Source organism: Anarrhichthys ocellatus, unplaced genomic scaffold (assembly GCF_004355925.1).
Source record: "Anarrhichthys ocellatus isolate YVR2014 unplaced genomic scaffold, GSC_Weel_1.0 scaffold39, whole genome shotgun sequence".
NCBI lineage: Eukaryota > Metazoa > Chordata > Actinopteri > Perciformes > Anarhichadidae > Anarrhichthys > Anarrhichthys ocellatus.
In genome coordinates this window covers 3,477,810-3,497,568 of record NW_022280069.1, presented here as the reverse complement: position 1 = coordinate 3,497,568, position 19,759 = coordinate 3,477,810, and the positions used below count along the sequence as shown (strand labels likewise).

Below are 19,759 nucleotides of genomic sequence, written 5' to 3'. Positions count from 1 at the left end.
GAAGGGTTCACATGGGACTACTTCTTGACTGGGTGCAATTGCCAGGAAACCCCAACGACCAAGAGAAAGCTGTTTCATATCTTACTGTATGACAGCGGTATCAATCTTCTCATCTAACTTTTAACAGGAAAGAACTCATTACCCAAGAAAATAAGTGGATACAACCTGAGAAGTGGAGGTCTAGTGATGATGAAGAAATATTCTTCTGCTTGAACTTGCCTTTCAAGAAAAAAATTGAATTTGTAAATTGGATTTCTAGCTATTGAAGACCAAATTGATCAATTGATCAATTGATAATAATTTAAAATGCATCATGATCAAAATGAATCAGTGGATCAGGAGATGCGTTATGAGTGTTTCTTAGGATTCATTCTGTGCACAAGCAGTTCAATCTTTCTTTTCTTTCTGACTGATATAGTAGAAAATGCATTATTCAATCACTCTGGAAAAAACATGAAACTATGAGTCATTTAGCACCTGATGAACCACTAATGCAACTCTGTCAAAACAAAGAGTAGATCCATCCAGAGACTAATTCAAATGGTTTGCAACTGCTCCCATAATTGCATAAAATCCTCTGTTGCCCGCAGTGTGTCGCTTCAATACATGTCTGTTTTGGCCCGCTAGTCAAAGTGACCTTATTCTTCCTCTGAGGTGAACGACCGTAACGTGTCTGAGGAATGAGAGCCGACGTCTCGGTGCCTCTAAATGCACAGCAAGCAAACAGAAGGAGCACAGCTGCTGGGTGAGCAGTTGGACTGAGAGGAAGGGATGACGTCAGGAGCCTCCATGCAGTAGGTGTGTGAAGCCTCTTCCTCCTGCGAGCTGCTCTTTATGTTCATGACATTCCATAGTGCTCTTCATTTCCTCTTGGAGTACTTGAAGACGACTCTGCTTCGTAGCATTTAAACCTGCTGAGTGAAGTCTTTTGCAAGCTTCTTTGATTCGTCTGTAAAAATAAGTTTCAAGACGTTATTGAGAGGACCAGCTTGGATCCTAAAGAAGGGGAAACAGATGAATTACCGGAATACCTTTCGGGGGAAAAAATAAATCATTGAGGAACACTCAAGACTGTGTGGGTGTCCTCACAATGCTAAATGACTTCATAAAACCCTTCTTTACAGACTGGCTTTTATGTGATGTTGTCGCTTTCCTGCTATATTTTATTATTCTATTTGACAAAATAGTTTTTATATTTATTTTATTTTATTTCTTAGATGGTTCTTATATGGATTGGTTTTATTGTTGTATCTATTTGATCAGGGTTTGTTTTGCTTTGTTCAGCCTTCCTTTTGCTTCGCCTCGTCGCTCAAAGCACTTTGTAAGCTCTGTTTTTGAAGGTGCTATATAAATATATAAAGTTATGATGAACACTTTCTCCTGGTCACTGGGCTGCCAAGCTTCTTAAATCCTGAACGGTGCAGTAAAATGCCTCACCTTCTTTCAAAGCGCCCTGGCCACTTCAACCCAGATGAAAAACACAAGTCTGGAAGTCTGTCGTGTGAAAGAGTCAAAGGAGCTAAAGTTGTGTGTTCATTTAGGACCATCACTCAAAGTGAGAGGATTGTGAAAAGGACTAACATCTGAAGGCATCTGTTGAACTATTTTGCTAAATATTTTGTATTTAGAACACAACCCTTTGGGACATGCATGTCCCAGCCAAGCTGCTGTTTCATAATTAATTGCACTTTACAACTTTGTATGCACCCATACCGAGTTTCTCCAGACTGCGTTTAAACTTAAAAGCTTCTTGTGTTGACAGAATGTAGCCTCTGCCAGTCTGTCACATGTCAGGGATGCAGTTTAAAGTCAAGAGGACTCTTATGAAGCTGACTGACCGCGCTGTAATGAGATGGTTTCTTTGGATACAGGTCAACATCCTCAGTGACACTTTGTCAGTCTTAAGCAAAGAGCTCTGACATTTCTCCAATTATCTTCAGATAAACCAAATGTTTAAGAATACTGTTGGAGGGCTTTAACTGGATCGTTTGGTTTGAATGCTACTTTTTGTTCTGGGAAAACTGAATAGACATTTTACCAGGATATCTGCGGTGTAAGTTACTAGAAACATTTAGTGTTGCCCTAACTTTTGCTGAAAGTTAAATTTTAACGTGCGAAATTACATCTGTAACAACTGTTTTTCCTATAATACAAATTGCATAACTTACACAGGCAGCTCCATATTTCACAAGAAATGCATCATTGAATCCCTCTGTGGGGAGAAAAGGTCAAACCAGGAGTCATTTAGTACCCGATGTATGAATTTAATGCAACCTTGTCTGTACAAATTCTAATAGTTTTCAAATGTTCTCATAGTTTATAAGCTCAGTGTGCCACTTCAATCAGTGTTTTATCTGCTAGTCAAAGTGCTGTTGCAGTATTCGCTCTGAAAGGAACGGCCATATTATGTCTGAGTGAAGGAGCGTCTCTGAGCCGCCGGGACTGACGGCATTTATTGTGCCAGCGTTCTCCCTTTCAGAATAAAACAGACCAGAGCAGCTGGACGAGCGGCGCTCTGTTGGATTGAGGAGGAATGAGATGATGTCAGGCCCTTGACAGCTGGCCGTCATGAATTACCCCCCCCCCCCCCAATCAGACACTGGGTGGTGCTCAATGTTGCCAGTGAGCTTATTAACACTGTTCCACATGTGATCTGGTTTCGCATTACTCAGGTTTCACAACATTAATAACCGTTTCATAGATGATTACAGAAGTCTGTTCCTGATTGATTAATCAGTCCAGCTTGCATCTTAAAGACGAGACATGTAAGAACAGGATGACATCTTTATTGAGATGGAAGACTTGAAGGACAAAAAGAGGTCGTTTGCACCAAATTATCTTCAGAGTGATTACAAGGTGCTGCGATTAAGCCGAATCCCTAAAAATGACTTAAATGTATAGAAATATTAGACTTTCTTAGAACCGGGCTGCTCCTTTTCCACCTTGCTCTCGTGGCAGCCTACGAAGAACTCGTTGCAGGCGACGGTCAGTGCAGCGACCAGAACGACAAACTCCTGGAAGTCCACTTGACCGTCCTTGTTCTCATCCAGGTCGGCCAAAATCGCATCAACCACACCGGGGTCCTTGCTGGCCTGAAACAGAAGCGTTGGGATGAAAATTGTACAAAAGAGAATTTGTTTTTGCAAGATGAAATCCTGATGGCACCTCCCACATCCAAGCCTTAAGCTGAAGTTCTAGTGATTTTAGGGGGAGGGGGGAGATCCCTTGTGACCCGAGCCTGGTTCTGTAACATCAGTAGCCTGAATGTGCCTTGCATCTATAAATCCATGGTGCTGTCCTTGGTACTGAAGTAGCAGGAGGTTTTGTAACAGATGTTTCCCTCCGAGAGCCGCCCTTCTGTCAGTTTCATCTTGGATCTAGAATAATCTCTGCACCCCCCCGTTTTAACAACTCGCTTATAGACCTTCCCAAAAATGCTACAGATATAAGCAATACCATTCAGCTCTTAAGTAACATGTACGGTAATTGTAGCGTTCCATTTTTTTTCAAATAGAATTCTCCCTCCGGTACGAACTAAATTCTAGACCCGTTCTACAAGTCATGTACAAACACATCAAGTAATAAAAAAAAAAAATAAATTTAAAAAAAAACACCACAGTATCGTAGTCAGAAGTTCCAGTGTATAGTGAGTTGAAGCAAAACCTTCGTTACAGTCAATAAGATACTCACTGCTATGAAATCGGCAAGTTCCCCGTTTAACAGGTTCTTCAGCTCCGCTTTGCTCAGCTTGTACTTGTCCCCTTCTTTTCCAGAATAGGAGTGGAACACTGAGATGAGGCCCTCCATCGCGCTTTGCAGTTGGGAAGTCATTTTGTAGTCTTACAATTAATGCCTTGAAGGACAAATGCAGAAAGTCACCAATATACTGTTTTATTACAGATTAGTTGAAGTCATGAGGAAAATGGCATTTTAGCAAATTTGTGGATTTCCATTGTGTGAGAAAAAAAAAAAAAAAAAAGAATTAATTTAAGACGAGTTAGATCAATCGGAGAGCGATAAAGATCTGTATGCAGAGGACCGGCAGCCTCCATTAGCTCTGAGAGCAGGAAGATCAAATGACTGTGGGAGGAAAGAACTAAAAATATACTGCAGTAACCAAAGATGTACTTTGTATGAAGAGCAGAGGGTAAATTGTTTTTTTATTTTATTTTTTATTTTTTTTTTTTAATGTACTGAAAACTTTTCCTGAAAGTAAAACAATTGGAGAGGAAATAATGAGAATAGACATTGTGCCGCTTAGACTTGCCCTGAGGAACCATGGAAATGTTTTTATCTCTGAAGCTCCACTGCACCAGTTTAATCTGTCAAACTATCGACTTCCGTCAGTAGAGGAGATGCTGGTCATTTTAGGCACTGCAGGCGGGGAACTAAATTAAGAAATAAAAATCATCAAGTCAAACCCACCTCAAGGCCAAAATAAAATGCAGGTAGAGGAGTTGAAACTCCTGCCCTTTCACTATCAGACACCCGAGATGGAAGCTGCGGGGGGGGGGTCATTTCACCTCCACCCTCAATGGACCAGTGGAGCACAAAGGGACAGACCTCCTGTATGCAGGGCAGCTTGCACATAAACTAGATTCAGATCTTCTTGCGTTACCTTACATGAACTATACCTGAAGGATTGAGGGTGTGTCATATTTCATCATCTGAATGTCTGCTGATTCGTATCCATACTTGATTGTCTGATGATCCTCATCTATATGAGAAGAGACGTGCTTTCATAAATAATACAGGGCTGTCTGTCTGCGTGAGAGTGCGTGAATAAACTCTCTGCGGTTAGAGAGGCAGAAGTGAGCGCTCCATCTTCTCGATTAGTCTCCATGATTGCTGTTATGATTGTTATGATTGATTGCAGTCACTCCCGCTGCGATCGGGGAGCTAATTAAAAACCTTTGAAATGTCAAATGCAAAAGCGAGTGTTAATTAACTGAGACAGAGACTAAAGCACGAGCATTTTGGGGAAATTGTCAACAACCAGACTGCAGATGCCACTCCACAAGAAACTAATAAAAAAATGTTTTTACCACGTTTCCTAGTTGGTAGAATTCATTTTGAACTCTCGTCTCGCAGATCTAACTTTTAGGAGTTAAATAGCAACGAAACACCAACAAGTGGGAACTCACCTGAACGCTGACAGCTGCTGGTGGAAGTGGCTTCAGCTCTCATCAGTTATAAGGGCTCCTCTCACCTGTGTGCAAATGAGTCCCAATCAGATAAGCCCCTCCCCCTGGACCGCTGCAACGTCACCTGGTGAGCCACCGGGCCATGAAAGGCAACCACAGGCTCTTCATCCTATTTTCACCGTGTGGTGACAGGAGACGCACAGCTGTGGCTAATAACGCGGATTATGACCATTTAAGGGTAAAGGTAAGAAGTCAGCGCGTTAAACTCCTACTGACACACGGACTGACCCCAATTATACATTACTAAGAAACAGCCGCTGTAGCAAAGTGTTACATCATTTCTAACTTGAATTAGTTATTATTATTATTAGTTATTAGTTATAGTCGCCAGGAAATAAACCCCCAAAGACATCATTATTAGTTTAAGAAAAGTATTTCATTATTGGGTAAAATAAAAAATCTAATTTTCTCTTATACAAATATCACAATTCACATTGCTAGAACAATATATGCCATTGTATGATTTAGTTTTCTGTCATTTCAACTAAACATACATATATAATAAACAGTTACTTCAATATATAATAATTAAAATAAACCCAATGTCATTCAAACAAAGTGCCACTATGATAGGAATTAGAAGCAGGCATCTGAAGTCCTCTTTTCACAGAATGCAAAGTGTCGGGGTTGATTTACATCAGTATCTCCAGATCACCAATGTAAAGGCTTTATGGATATTTGCATGCTTCTAGTTAAACATTAGCCACATTTCTCAAAACCAAAGTGCATTTCACACAGTAATGCAAATAAGAAGAAGGTCGCAGTATTACAGTATGAGATCGTGTGAGACTCAGATGCTTCTCAGCGTTCCTTTAGGGACAGAAGCGTAAAACATGTGCACAACGCAATATTGTATTTTAAGGATGGAAGGACTGGCATTATCTTGATCCAATATAATGTTTCCAAATTTCACATTTGTCTACATTATTAATGAAAACCTGAAACTCTCTCAGATCAGAGCCAGATGTTCTGTTCGCTGTTTGAGGAAGAGTAAAGATGAAACCCTTTATTTGACTTGATTAACTGAGAGCGACTGGATGTGTGAGAGTGAGCCTCTCATCTCTCTTTTGTGTGGGAAACCAAAGTAACCGTCTCCGATTACTGCTTTTCAAACCAACCGCAGAGATCCACAAAGAGTGGACGTGAGACAGTCAACATAATCACACAGCCATGACTAAAACAGTTTATTCCATTACACCGTGCATGGAAACAGTAAACATATGTAGCAGCTGGTATTGCACAACAACTTTTCCCCCAACATATATGGATACAAAGATCAAAGAAACTCACTCTCTCTCTCTCTCTCTCTCTCTCTCTCTCTCTCTCTCTCTCTCTCCAGGGCTTCAACCAGAAAATAATGAGTTCAATGGTGTCATCTACTGGCCATTTGCTAACTGTACAAATGACTTCACATGTAAACCTGTACAAGTGGCTTTCTTTAAATTGTTACATAACACCGACTCAATACTGCATGTGAAAGTGAAAGGAAATAAGTAATTTGGAAAAACTTTGGAGAAACATTAATCATCAAGTGTGAGCTCTACTCAACTCATTCACACTACACTAAGTAAAACAAAGACATTTGACAGCAATGAAATTGGTGATAATAAATGTAATAGTTAAATACGGGAGCAGTCAACTTGAAACACGAAGGATCTATAGAGAGACTTCAAAATATCATCAGTGCAAACTCTTATACCTGATATACAATGTGCCGGAGCGCTATGAATGTTTTGCCAAGTGACCAACTATCACTAAGGATTGCCCATCCTCAAGAGCTAGCATGGAGTGTAACTCAAAAGATTTTACAAGACGCTCATAATATCAGATAACTGTTTATATTACCAATGTAAACATGTGTATAAATGAGCATACGTTCATCCATCCATTATCTTTGACCGCTTATCTTGTTCAGGGGCTGGAGCCGATCCCAGCTGACATTGGGCGAAGGCAGGTTACACCCTGCGCAGGTCGCCAGACTATCGCAGGACAAACACAATTAGATTCATCATTTAACGTAAGCTGCATGTCTTTGGTCTGTCGGAGGAAGCCGGAGAACGCGGAGAGAACCCACGCTGACACGGGGAGAACATGCAAACTCCATTGCACATGACTCCTACGACGTAATTTGTGTTCGTACCTAAAAGTAAATTTTAAATATGAGGAAATTGGCGAATGCGGCAAGTTCTCCTAAATCCCTCAGAAGTACGAATCTGTTCGTCCTTGCATGAGGCCCATTGTGAAGTGTTTTATGTCCTGTGTGGCCTTTGACATGGCCCTGGAGCGCTCATGAGCTCATGCCTCTGAGGGCCAAGAGTGTAACAGAGCACGGCCCTTTCACATTGTGGCTCCTGTCACCACATCTTCCCGGCACCAGTGCTTGTTACCCTGAGTGCGACATGGGAGATCTCATCTGTGGCCTTTCAGTGGCTGTCAGCTGGCCACCCGGCGCTGAGACGCTCAGAGGGAGAGCGGAGCGGAGGGCATCCAGCTCGAACCCTCGGGGATAACATGACAGAATACCAGGCTGGGGATCGTGTTATTGTCATCATAATGAGACGATGGCTTTTGCACACAAAAGGCTACCTGGGTTCAGGCCTTTACTGAGACAATACTGTATCATTTTTATTTTTCTAACCTTTTGGTCAAAATGCAGCCACAGGGATTTGTCTCTGATTCGACAGCTCATTGTTATTCCATTTAATAATGTCATTCTTGGGTTCTGCATTAGATTTAGCTACTCCTGGGTTCCCATCTTCCATGGGTGTCAAAATCACAGAAACGTTTCCCACAGATGATGTTCTGCTCTTAACACTGTGCGCCCTCCTCCGGGTCAGTGTTGGCTTGCCCAGGACACCTTTCAACTGTGCCCAGAAAAACGCCTGCTGGCTGACCTGCTGGGGCCACTCCAGGTACGTCTTGGTGCTCAGCATCTTCTTAAGCTTGCAGTACTTGCTGGGCAAGGAGCTGGGATCCATGGGCTCCTTCAACACTAGTATGACGTCGCCGAAGGTCTTTCCCACTGCTCTCTGCTGAGCGAAGTACAGCTCGTAGTTGCACCAGTCGCTGTTAACAAAGTGTTGGGAGAGAACAAATATGACCTGAGGATGAAGACAAAGAAAAAGAAAGAAAACGTGGATTACAATTGCTTCGTAATATTGTGTTTTATTCTGTATTTTTGTCTTCTGGCATGTACAAGTGTCTTACAAAACTACACTTTGGTACCTTACGACTGCTTTCGATGTTGTCAATGATGTTATCGATGATCCACCTTCCTGGCATGAAGTCCCTCTCATGGATACACAGACGATAGGAGTTCCCATTGCTCTCCAAACAAGGCAAGAGCTGGTTCCTCACCCAGTCTGCATCAGAGTGGCTGTACGATATGAAGGCATGATAAGTAAAAGTCCCACGTTCCCCAGCCGCTTTTTCCTTGTGAGCTCTGTACTTGGCCCTGACGATCTGATACGTGGCTTTAGTGTACCACGGGAGATCAAACATATAGCATATCAGCATCAATATCAAGATCACCGCCGCCGTGGTGGCGACACAGATGATGATAACTAGTCTGATATCACACACCACTTGACCCGGGATGAATTTGGATATGACTGTGTTGCGCAAGGCCTCTGGGTGGTAACACCTGTAGTTCCAAGGCCAGTCTGTGAGGTTAACCTTTCCTCTGGATATTGTGTCCTGGACGAAAGCGTGGAGCTCACAGGTGCAGTGGTAAGGATTGTTCCCTGCCCTCAAGTGAGACAGTTGAGGCATGTCCTGGAAGGATGCCCTGCTTATGAGACCAACCGAATTCCCGTCCAAAGCTAGGAACTGCAGTGAGGGACTTTCCCACATGGATGGGATGAACTTGATTTTATTCCCACTCAGCAGGAGCTCTTTTAGGTTGGTGGCTTTCTCAAAGTACGTAATGTCCAGCAGGTCCAGTTCGCAGTAGGACAGGTCCAAGTAGTGTAATGTAGTGGGCAGACATTGGAGGGCTTCACTTACGAACGGGTTGTGGTGAGCGATAAACCGAGTGATATTTTTTTGCCAAACACAGTCCTGACTGTTGTCGGCAGATCCCAGTTTGTTGTTGCTTAAATCCAACACCTGCAGCTGCTGGAACTCCCTCGTTAGCAATGACACGACTTTCAAACTGGTCAGGTCATTGGTGCTCATTGTGAAGGTGTGAAGATTTGGCATGGTGCCCTTGTAATCACACCGCTGGTTGAAGATGAACTCGTTCTCCAGTCGATTGTTGGAGACATCCAGAAACTCCACGCCCTCCATCTCAACCCAGGCATCGCAAGGCACAAAGTTGAAGTACACGTGCTGCATAGACAGTTCCTTGATTTTGTTGAACCAGGTGAAGCGCCAGTCAAATCGCAGCACATCTGGATTGCTGATATACCTGCAAGAAATAGAGATTCATAGTGTTCTGTAAGTGCACGTGTAAAGCAAACTTCTAATGATCATTTTTAGCTTTTTGTGATTATTGAAAATCTTAAAACATATTGCCTTTGTATACCAAATGTGGTGTTTTGTTTTAACAGTTAATTGTGGAAATATTACAAGCCAGCTATAAATCACGTACGTGACGTGTAGTGCTGCCAATGTGCTATAAACCAAATGGTTATTTTTAGGAATTAGATTAGAAATGGTTCAGTTCTGGAAGCTTGCTCTGGAGGAGCTTGCAGTTCATGCAATTGGTTAAATTGGCAAAAATACTTCCAGTTTCACTTTTTTGTTTGTGGTTTTAAGATCTCACATATTTTGTCTTTCACTTGAATTATCGTTATCATTTGTGTGATCGCAAGACCATGAATTCCTGGAGGGAATATACACTCAGTAAACACTACATGAATACCGTTTACATTTTAACTTTCAAAATGTACACTTATACTAAAAAAATAAAAATTCACAGCCAATGAATTATATTCCACCGTGGCACATGATGCCCCCCAAATGAGAAGATACTCACCAAAGATCCAACTTATCCAGTGCCAGGCCTGTGATGCTGGAACTGGCTCCGCTGTCAACAAATGTGGGTGAACGGGCAAAGTCGATGTACTGAAGTCTCAGCCTTTTGATCGGGGTGACTTGTAAGTTTGTCAAAGCCATCCTGAGGAGATTCTCATTGAATTTACCTCTGTGGAAGATGAGCTGCTGGGCTGTGATGTATTTTAAACCCTGGAAAATGTCCTCCTCTTCCAAGTAGTACATGAACTCAAAGAGGTTGCGGAATTGGATGACACTGAAGGTCTTGTTGGCGAGGTCACATAGCATGTGAGGGAGAGCATTCGGCCGTTGATCTATGGCCATATCAAAGCCCATCTGCTTTGTTTGGATGACTTCTAAACTTCCAGGCTCGTAGTAGCTTAGATTGGCGGAACATTTAATTGCAAAACCTTGTAACCTGATGTTTTTCAGGGGCTGAAAATCAGATTTCTTTAGCCCCATCACCAAAGGGCCACCCATAGACAGAACTTGGAGCTTATCAAATTTGGAGAAGCTTTCCGCTAAAGTTGCATGTTTGTAAAGGTTATTGGACATGTAGAGCTCCTTCAGATTCAAGAGAGGAGTCAGAGCTGTGGCAGGAATTTCCTGCAGGGAGTTATTGAAGATGTCCAGATGCTCCAGTAGTGCGTTGTTTTTAAAGGCATCGTTGTCAATGTGTGAAATGTTATTGTACTGCAGCTTAAGGATGCGAAGCTGAGGGAGCCGGAGGAAGTCGTCAGCATGGACAGCTTGAAGTTTGTTGGAGGAGAGATCTACGTGTTCCAGTGTGGATGGAAATTGTCTCCACGGGATGCTGTCGAGCTGTCTTCCCAGACAGTCTGCTGCTCGGCCAAAGATGTCGATGCGACACGGTCCTCCGTCAGTGTTGGTGGTGCGGGGGGAGGGTGGAGTTGGGGATGTGAGTGCTCCAAGAAGGAGAGCACTAAAATGAAGCAATTCCCAAATCATCAGAGAGACTAGTAAAAGACAAGACAAGGAGAGATGAAATGTTGGCATTATATTCTTTACTCCACAGAAAAAGTTGCAGAATATCGGCCCAAATAGTTTTTTTGGAAGCAGGGGTTTACTTGTCACTAAATACCAGTACTGGCCCTTTTACTTTGTGTGGGTCTCCACCTTTCTCCCAGTATTTCTCAGAATACTACTTTTACCTTTGTGTGCTCTTTTCTATTCTTGTGTTCTTTATTTCTGTCAGTTTACTTTTCTTTTCTTTTATTGCCTCCTCGTCTCTGTGCCTTTATATGCTTGTTTATGTGTTTCTTTTTCTCCCTCTGTGCTTTCATCCTCTTTTCTTGCTCCTCCTTAGCTGTAATTCAGCTCCACTCATCACAACACTGCTCCTCTTCACAATAACAATTTACACATATATAAGTAAATAGCTACTGGTCAGAGTGCTTCTGCCGAACCATAACCATGTTCCAAAGAAAGTGTGCATGTATATATATATATGCAAACTTAATTTTTGTTTATATTTGGGAAAACCCGCTAAAATTAGGCGATAGACTAATTTCCCATTGCGAGTTGATTTCACAATGGGGGGGCATCATGCATTTAGTTGTGTGTGCGTGTGTTCATCCGTCCAGCTAATCTTGTATACTACAGGAAACCATCAGTCAAATATTGTTTCTGCTTAATCATGACTGTGTGCTCGAGGCCCTCTCTTGGTTGTGTTGACTCAGTATTGTGGGGTGAGTTTGGGGCAGCAAGTGATCAACACCTGCTTCAGCAGCAAAAGGCATATCCGACAATAGGCCGTGACAAAAACAAGCCTCGCAGTCTGTTGCAGGCCACATGTTTGCCTTTGTCGTGTCTCAATCTAAAGTCGTGGATTTTTTCAAACAAAATAGAGGACATTCACACTTTTAAAGAAACCCCCAAAAGCAGGCCTACAAATAGCATTGAGAGACAGCAGAGTCATCAATATGAAAGATGCGTGACGTGACAAGATCATCTACAAGATCTTTCAGCAATTTTCTGTCATTTCCCATTAAATCATAAATGTGCCATTGCACAATAAACAGACGTTTAGTCCGTTCTGCAGGGTATGTGAACCTTGCTAGACCCACAACAGACAACAGACTTCACACATCACTCTACCTTCAGCCATTATGTGCTCTCAGGCGTCACATCTGCAGTGGAAAAGACAGACTCATCCATATAAAATAGAGGTTTTCATTGCTCCCCCCTCACACAACAGCACTCGTTGCAGTACAAACTGCACAGTACTTACCCGCTCAAGATTAGATTCCTGCTTCAGGCTGTTAATGCAGATTCCTTCAAATCCGCTCTTCTAAGTCTATTTATATTGCTGGTCCAAGGCCACATACTGTGTTGGCCCTCACATGGAGGAGCCGTCAAGCTTTATAGCCCCCGTTAAACAAACAGTGTTAGTTTTATCCAGTCCAGGAGTGACGTGGCTTGAATAAACATTTATGTCTGTGCGGATGTGGGTAGTATCAAATTATATTGTTTCCTTATTTATTTGAGGTCATCTTTGTTTTTTTCTGGTGGTTGTCCAAGCTGTCAGAGTGGGGGATCAATAAATATGATTTAATTTTGGCTTGATTCACGATGGGATGGGAACGGAATTAAAATGACTTTGCAGAAGCCAAAGATACAATTAAACTGAGTGGAAGATATTGTGTGTAGCTTTTCCAGAGCAATAAGGAAGATATTGTGTGTAGCTTTTCCAGAGCAATAAATCACAACATAATAAGATGTGTACAGTATTCTGTTACCACATGAAAACCCACATCAGGTGTATATTTATTATAGACCCGTGAGTAATAAGGAACAGGATGGATTGTGATGTTAAATCTATTCTTCTCCCAACAGGTGTTCTTTTGATATGCAGCCAATCGTTCCTCGTGGGTCAACACTCACATGAATGACTCATTGTTAACAGGTTCCTCTGGATGAATACAAGATGGCACATACAAAATAATACGCTTAGAATGAATTACTATCACCCTGTGTTTATTGTGTGGTCATCGCCTTCCTTCTTTGACATATAAACACTGTCTGGGTGAGAAAAACAGCAGCCGCGATGCTGCTCCAATGAGGAAACAAGAGACGCTCCTCGGCTATCTGATCTGGCCAACAGTGGACAGCTGTTCCTGGAAATTGACAGATTTCCAGGAACATCAATAATATTGACTGAGTGAAACTCAGCTCATGAAATAAACTGTTGTGAAATGAATTTGTAATATCCGGCAATAATAAAGCTTTGGGAATCCATACAATCTTGTCCCAGACTATTTAAAAAAATGTTTTTTTAGGGCAGTAATGGCAACTTTTAAATGTTACTTTTATCTCTAATCTTTTCCAGTTAGTGAGTAGACACGGGTCGAAGTAGTCCCTGGTGATAATTAAGTATTACATGTGTGATATTGTCAGAAAGTTGATGCAGTCTCTTGTCTTTGTGATCTAGGTCCACTGTTTTTAGACAAAATGTCTCTCTCACAAATGTCAACTTCTTTTTAATGTGCAGCCCGGAATTTGTGACCGATCGGACGGAGCATGCTCCAGTTGGTGGCGTTTTTGCCGAGACAAAGAAGAAGAAGAAGAAGACAAAAACAACAAAGTAGAAGTTTTTTCAAGAGGGATTGTGGAAGGAAATCCTTTTACCTACATTTATTTAATTTGTCTATACAGGAATACAAAAACAGCCAAATGCTGTTGAACTCCGGGAAAACATTATGGTGCAATAATGCATAATAATACCAACTGGAATGGAGTTTGGATCCGGAAATGTGCATGCGTGGCCTCCAGCTAGTTTGATATTAACCTTTCCGGCAGGAAGTTATGTCGGGAATGGATGTAGAGGATTTACTAGTTGACTCGTGTGTGCGCAGTTTCCTTCTCTGTGGTGTATGCAGCCTTATCTGTTAAAGGAATGTGCACTACATGTTGGCAAAGCTGCAGGCTGTCCTCTGTTTCAACCTTGGTTATTATTTTCCCCAGCTTCAGAGGGAAGGGCATGTTGCAATCACATCAGCGTCAACACACATTTAGGGTTTTAAGATTTCTGGGTCATACGATCTATAAAACCTACACATGCTCACAAAACATGTGGCCCTTTTCCCAGTCAACATCTTTCACATGCAGGTTGGCCTGCTGCCAGGTTTATACAGTACGAGGTGGGGAGACAACTGGGAAATCACCCAAGAGCACGAGAAGAGGGAAAATATTTGTTTTCTCTGCATCCGAGAGATAGCTCTCAGAAATCCTGTCATGTCTAAAACCTACAGACTGACACTTCCTGGCAACAATGACATTGTTCATCAATGCACCCAGCTGAGTTGGTGTTGCAACACAAGGATGCAAATTGATACTTAATCTCGTTGAGTCACTCGTGTGGAAAGAAGTCAAAAGGAAGAGAAAAACAACTTCAAATGTTTCAGTGTGACAGCAGGTCTCATTGTTTGAAAGGTACTCCCCGTCCTTTATAATGAAATCAGTGACGGAAAAAACTAAAACGTTGTGAAAGAACAAGCTTAAACCTCTCAACCCAAAATGTTGACTCTAGATTGACAGTTTTATTAAAAAACAAGATGGAAACCTTTTCTTTTCATGCATACCGATTCGTTGTCAAATCCTGGCACCTACATTACCCACAATGCAACAAATCCGCCGACAGTTAGGTCAGAGGGTTGGATGTGTTATGCTTAAGCCCCCAGAAAGAGCGCAGAGGTTTGAAGCTTATTTGTCTAAAAATAATAAATAATAAAAATAATTCTGAGGTAAATCAACCTCTTAATTAGTCACTTTGAAAATCAGCATGTCCTCAAAGTTGTAAAATGCACTAACAGTCAAATGTGTCTATGCTGCTGCTATCCAGCGCCATAGTGCCAAATGTGTATGACTGGAAAAATAAGTTATCTTTGATGTAATGGTCCTGACTGAACTGATCGTGATGTCTGGACTAATAAAAGAAAAGACAATAATCCTCTTCTAACTTTAACATTTGTACCTACTTTACTGTATTCACAGCTCACAGGATGACTAAGGGATTTCTGCAGGCAGTCATACTCTAATAATGTATTGTGGGACCATGTGGTCCATAGCAACCCAATGCAACACATGCTGCAACTTGAGCTCCATTGTGAGGTGGTAGTCCTGCACTAAATTAACAACCAGGCTATGAAAGAATCAATAAATGGCTCTATTATTGATTCAACTATGATATCTCTCTATTATGCCATGGATGGCGTCATCTGAGTGAGCTCAGAGCTCCATTAGCGTGTGTGATATTTACCCAGCAGCCGATAGCCGGTGGCAAACAGCTCTTTCATTGACATTGCCCACTGCCTCTGTATGACAGCAGTCTTGTTCCTTACTGTGGTTCAATGATGCGCCATGTTTATGTATTACGCACAAACACGGCTGCACTACAACTCGAGCTGCGCTCCACATGTTTATGTGCATGGGTTGTTCATGTGATTTACACCCGGTGGTATTCAACCGTACAGATACAGGTGTTGTTGGTGTTTGTTGTTTTTTGTCCCAGGTTTTGATATGGCCATCTCTGAGATTTCTGCTGCCACCCCCATGTGATGATGTACAGTTACAGTCATTTCTGCTGCTCAATGCATGGATGTTGAAACAGAGACAGTCTTCCCATTAGTCTGGATAAACTGCAGGATAGGATGTCAGCAGTTTTTATTGGAAGTATTTTTATCCATAGTAAGCAAACCACAATCTTTTCAACAGGCTATTGTTGGTTATTTTGTCAAATCACATGGTAGCACAGACAGGAAGAATGACAGTACATGAGGTTGTTTTCTTCCCAACTTGTTTTAAACGTTTGAATAATGTCACATTGGTTAGAATGTTTGGTACCTTTGCTAAAGTGCTTACTAGCTTGCTTTGCCTGCAAAGGTTTAAGGTATGTGATTCAACCCTAGTCTGGAGCAATGCTTTCAAATGGGTGTTGGGTCATGTTGAGAGAGTTGGTTAATAATGAATGGGAGGCAAGGGTCAAACCAATGAAACAGACGTCCACAGAGAGGAACATATTAGTGTATGGCGTGACCCCCTGTCAGTCGTACCAGCTTTCAGTCACTGAAAAGGTCCTTGATAAGTCCTGGTACGAAATGAGTGGGAACCCTGAATGTATTAGTTTCACCAGAGTCCCTATGACGAGTCAAAGTACCCACTCTGAGAAAGCTGCATGACACAGCACACATGGGGAATCTTGATATATATATATATATATATATATTTCAACGTAATGTTTCAAATGTTCACAGTATTTTGTTAAAATCTACTTACGAATGCAGTTTCACAGATAAAAAATAGAAAAAAATGGTCTTGATGAGTTATGTATTTACTCAATTACAGGGCTATGGCCTCAAAATATAAAAGGTTGTCTCATTGCAAACACTTAAAAGTCTTGAATTCACAAAAATCTAAATTGTATCCAGAAAGACCTCCAAAAGGAAACAATGCTGAGCACAGAACGAAGTGTGCTGTGTGTGAGTTGACTCCACCTACATACTATTGTCCTGTGCTTCGTGCTGTGTAACATAATGCGTAATCAATGACTGATACCAGAACAAGTGGAGCCACGGGCCTGCATTTTTCATGACTAACTTATAATATCAAACTTTGTCAGACTACAAACCAAACAAACATGCGGTTGCTTTCAAACTCAAGAAAATAATTCACGGGTCAAAATGGTTTCACTCCAAGATAGCCGCAGTGTGGCTCTCTAGAGACAACAACGTACTGAATGTGACCAAGGAAGCTCCAAAGCATGTGTGGTTAAAGGCTGCATTGCAATACTCCAAGAACTGCAAGAATATCAAGGAAAGTTGGAAAGCTGGTTTACCATTTGAGGGTTTAACATGACCTTTTTAAATGACTGAAGTCACAACATGAATAGAAGTAGTAAAGGACTGAGGTAAATGGCACTGAGCAACATTAAATAGCTTGAAAAAGATGTAAGAAGGGAAAACATCAGCGGGGATCAGGTGACTTCAGTAGACAAACCACTGGAGCCTTGGCCTTAACTTCTGCTCACTCTCAATAAAACCCAGAGTTTATCACTCAATGGTTTTATGTCACCAAGAGCATGTACAATTTCTATTCCCCACAGTGTTGTTGAAGAAAGGCCACAGACGTGATCAGCCAGGTCCTAACAGCTGCACTAAACTGCCGGAAATGAGCCAATTTACCGCTGGAGCTTCACAGGTGCCAAGAATTAAGCCGACTGATTGCCTGAGGAGACGGTTATCTTAAAAGATAAGACTGGTGGTAGTTTCTGTTTCTATTTTTATCAACAAATCCCATTATAAGACCCAACCCAACAATTTATATAGAATATAATATAAGATTGGAAGAAGGTGATGGGAAAGCTATTCATTTTACGGGTATTTGGGTATTAAAAAAAAATGTTGGACTTATTTAAATTATGATCTGATGATGACGCTGCATCAACACTCTGGGGATCGATAATTATTGCATTCTGTAGGGGAACATGGATGTCTGTTCCAAATTTACTGGCAATCTATCCACTATTTGTCAAGTGATTTATTCTAGAACAATCTGAAATGACAACTGATTGCCATTGCCAGAGCCACACTACTATGATGTGGCTTAAAAGATAAAACAGGCACCAGCCTAATCCTGTCATAGCCTACATGTTTCATGGATGTGACATAGAGTACGTTGCTGGTGCAATCCCTGAACCACCATGAAAAAGCTGGCTAGAAAACGTGAAAGAACTGCTTTTTCATTACCACCACTTAAGTGCCCTTTAGCAATATATACAAAGGTTCTTATGATATCTTACTATATTTCTCTTTTTTTGTGCATTTTCTTATGAATGTCCAGCATCACAGGTCAAATTCCCTTCATATTATACATACAGTATTTTCAAAATAAAAGTCTGTCTTTACAGGCAAAAATTGTTTGAGGCAACAAAAGTACTTAGTTAGGTTTAACGACTGTGGTTTGGGTTAAAATAACTATGGATGTGGCAATACTTGAGTATGGGAACTTATATGACAAATAAGTTAACGTTTAGGGTGAAATAAATTGACATCGACCTCTGGTTTCCCTAAGCAGGATGCGTCACTCTTTATATTTTCTGGTTAATGATTACGTGGCTTACACACATTTATTGCTGTCAAAGCCCATTTACTCCAGTGGAGCTTCTCCGTGACAACTGATACGACTGCGGTTGAACTGGGAAGACTTCAGGTGAGTCTTGTGTGAAAAGGAAACTCATAAACTCAGCCTGAAAATGTTTGAAATCAGTAATTAGTCAACAGGTAAAATGACTGATAAACAAACAAATTCTGGACTTTCACCAATGAGACACAAGGAGTTAAATCTAAAGTTGTTGTGTTTTTCAAATCACAACATTAAGTTTTACAGGTAGAAGCTGTTTTCCCCGTCTAACGCATAAGAATGGTAGCAATAACAACTGTAACGCTCATTTTGGCTGATAACATTGGCTGATAACATCTCGTTTTGGCTAATAACATCTGAGATGGGTGTGTGCTCTCTGACAGATTTCTGGTCAGTGATGACTAATGAGTGACGAGTCTTTCTTTACTCAAAGTCTGACGTCTCTATTTACTCAATGCCAATGCTTTACCCTCGTTAAATCTAAAAACTTCAGAACTTAACGTTTGACTTCACAAATAATGTGAGATGTTTGGGTGTTAATCCACTGAAAATAGTCCTCAATATGAAGAACGCAGCAGATTAAAACTGCAACAAACTTGACAACAAACATTTGTATCTTAAGAGTTAAAACTAAAACTTTGAAACAGACACGACAGAACAAAATTCAACTTTACTCACCTTGAGATGGGCGGTCAGATTCAACTGCTTCGCCAGTTTATTAACACACAGCACAGAGTAAAATGTCATGTTAGAAAGTCAGAGGCTTGGTGAGAAGTGACGGGAAGTTACTCAGCACTGGATGATTTATAGCTTTTGGCAACTCGTACAGCTCTCTGTCTCTGGCAGCCTCTCATTAATCTGTGTGTGCGTGTGTGTGTGTGTGTGTGTGTGTGTGTGTGTGTGTGTGTTGCTCAGGAATGTGTCAGACCTCTGAGAAGGAAGAACATCTTCCTGTCACTACATTCATAAGTGTTGATGACATTATCGGGGCCATTATTCTAGCCATTCAGATAGACTTGGTTTCATTTGTCCGGCTTTTAAAATATGGATATCTGCATTTAACCCAATGAAGTAAAAAAGGAATTCATATTTGGTGCTTGAAATGTAAACAGTCAAACAATATGTCTGACAGGTGAGTGTAAAATGAATTGTAGATGGGGGAACAGTTGTGGGGGGAAAATAGAATAAAGGAAAAGAACATACAAAAATATTTGACAATGATCCAGTTATTACATTACACCATAATGTTTGTCAATCCTAACTGTCCCCTAACATCCCTAAATGGGGTTTGAGCATTTCATATCCTAGAAAAGTTGGCAGGTATTTGTAATGGGAAAATATGTTATAGTATCATGTTATGTTTTAAAACATGTACCACTGAAAGTGATGAACACAGACAGACA

General features: G+C 41.2%; 2 protein-coding genes across 4 annotated transcripts; both read right to left on the bottom strand.

Moving 5' to 3' along the window:
* Positions 1-2,770: 2,770 nt before the first annotated feature.
* On the bottom strand, positions 2,771-5,206 carry s100a1 (S100 calcium binding protein A1). 2 transcript variants are annotated; one of them, XM_031867299.1, is made up of 3 exons: positions 5,145-5,206; positions 3,691-3,853; positions 2,771-3,092 (listed from the first exon to the last, which is right to left on the bottom strand). In XM_031867299.1, exons 2-3 carry the CDS (start codon positions 3,829-3,831, stop codon positions 2,907-2,909), a joined length of 327 nt encoding a protein of 108 aa, XP_031723159.1. In that variant the 5' UTR covers positions 3,832-3,853; positions 5,145-5,206; the 3' UTR covers positions 2,771-2,906. The 2 variants fall into 2 exon arrangements, with proteins under 2 accessions (XP_031723159.1, XP_031723158.1); XM_031867298.1 differs by lacking the exon at positions 5,145-5,206 and adding an exon at positions 4,635-5,118.
* Positions 5,207-6,528: 1,322 nt separating this feature from the next.
* tlr18 (toll-like receptor 18) lies at positions 6,529-19,116 on the bottom strand. Of its 2 annotated transcripts, XM_031867295.1 has the most exons (4): positions 19,035-19,116; positions 10,183-11,176; positions 8,430-9,612; positions 6,529-8,305 (listed from the first exon to the last, which is right to left on the bottom strand). In XM_031867295.1, exons 2-4 carry the CDS (start codon positions 11,166-11,168, stop codon positions 7,850-7,852), a joined length of 2,625 nt encoding a protein of 874 aa, XP_031723155.1. In that variant the 5' UTR covers positions 11,169-11,176; positions 19,035-19,116; the 3' UTR covers positions 6,529-7,849. The 2 variants fall into 2 exon arrangements, with proteins under 2 accessions (XP_031723155.1, XP_031723154.1); XM_031867294.1 differs by having other exon boundaries at positions 10,183-19,115.
* Positions 19,117-19,759: the final 643 nt, after the last annotated feature.

Bases quoted from the DNA above. Each gene is read 5' to 3' on its own strand.
- s100a1 (XM_031867299.1), bottom strand. From the start codon at position 3,831: ATGACTTCCCAACTGCAAAGCGCGATGGAGGGCCTCATCTCAGTGTTC. The intron at 3,093-3,690 runs GTGAGTATCTTA...CTTCTGTTTCAG, and splicing joins AACTTGCCGATTTCATAGCA to GCCAGCAAGGACCCCGGTGT.
- tlr18 (XM_031867294.1), bottom strand. From the start codon at position 11,216: ATGCCAACATTTCATCTCTCCTTGTCTTGTCTTTTACTAGTCTCTCTG. The intron at 9,613-10,182 runs GTGAGTATCTTC...TATTTCTTGCAG, and splicing joins CTGGATAAGTTGGATCTTTG to GTATATCAGCAATCCAGATG. The intron at 8,306-8,429 runs GTACCAAAGTGT...CTTCATCCTCAG, and splicing joins ACATCGAAAGCAGTCGTAAG to GTCATATTTGTTCTCTCCCA.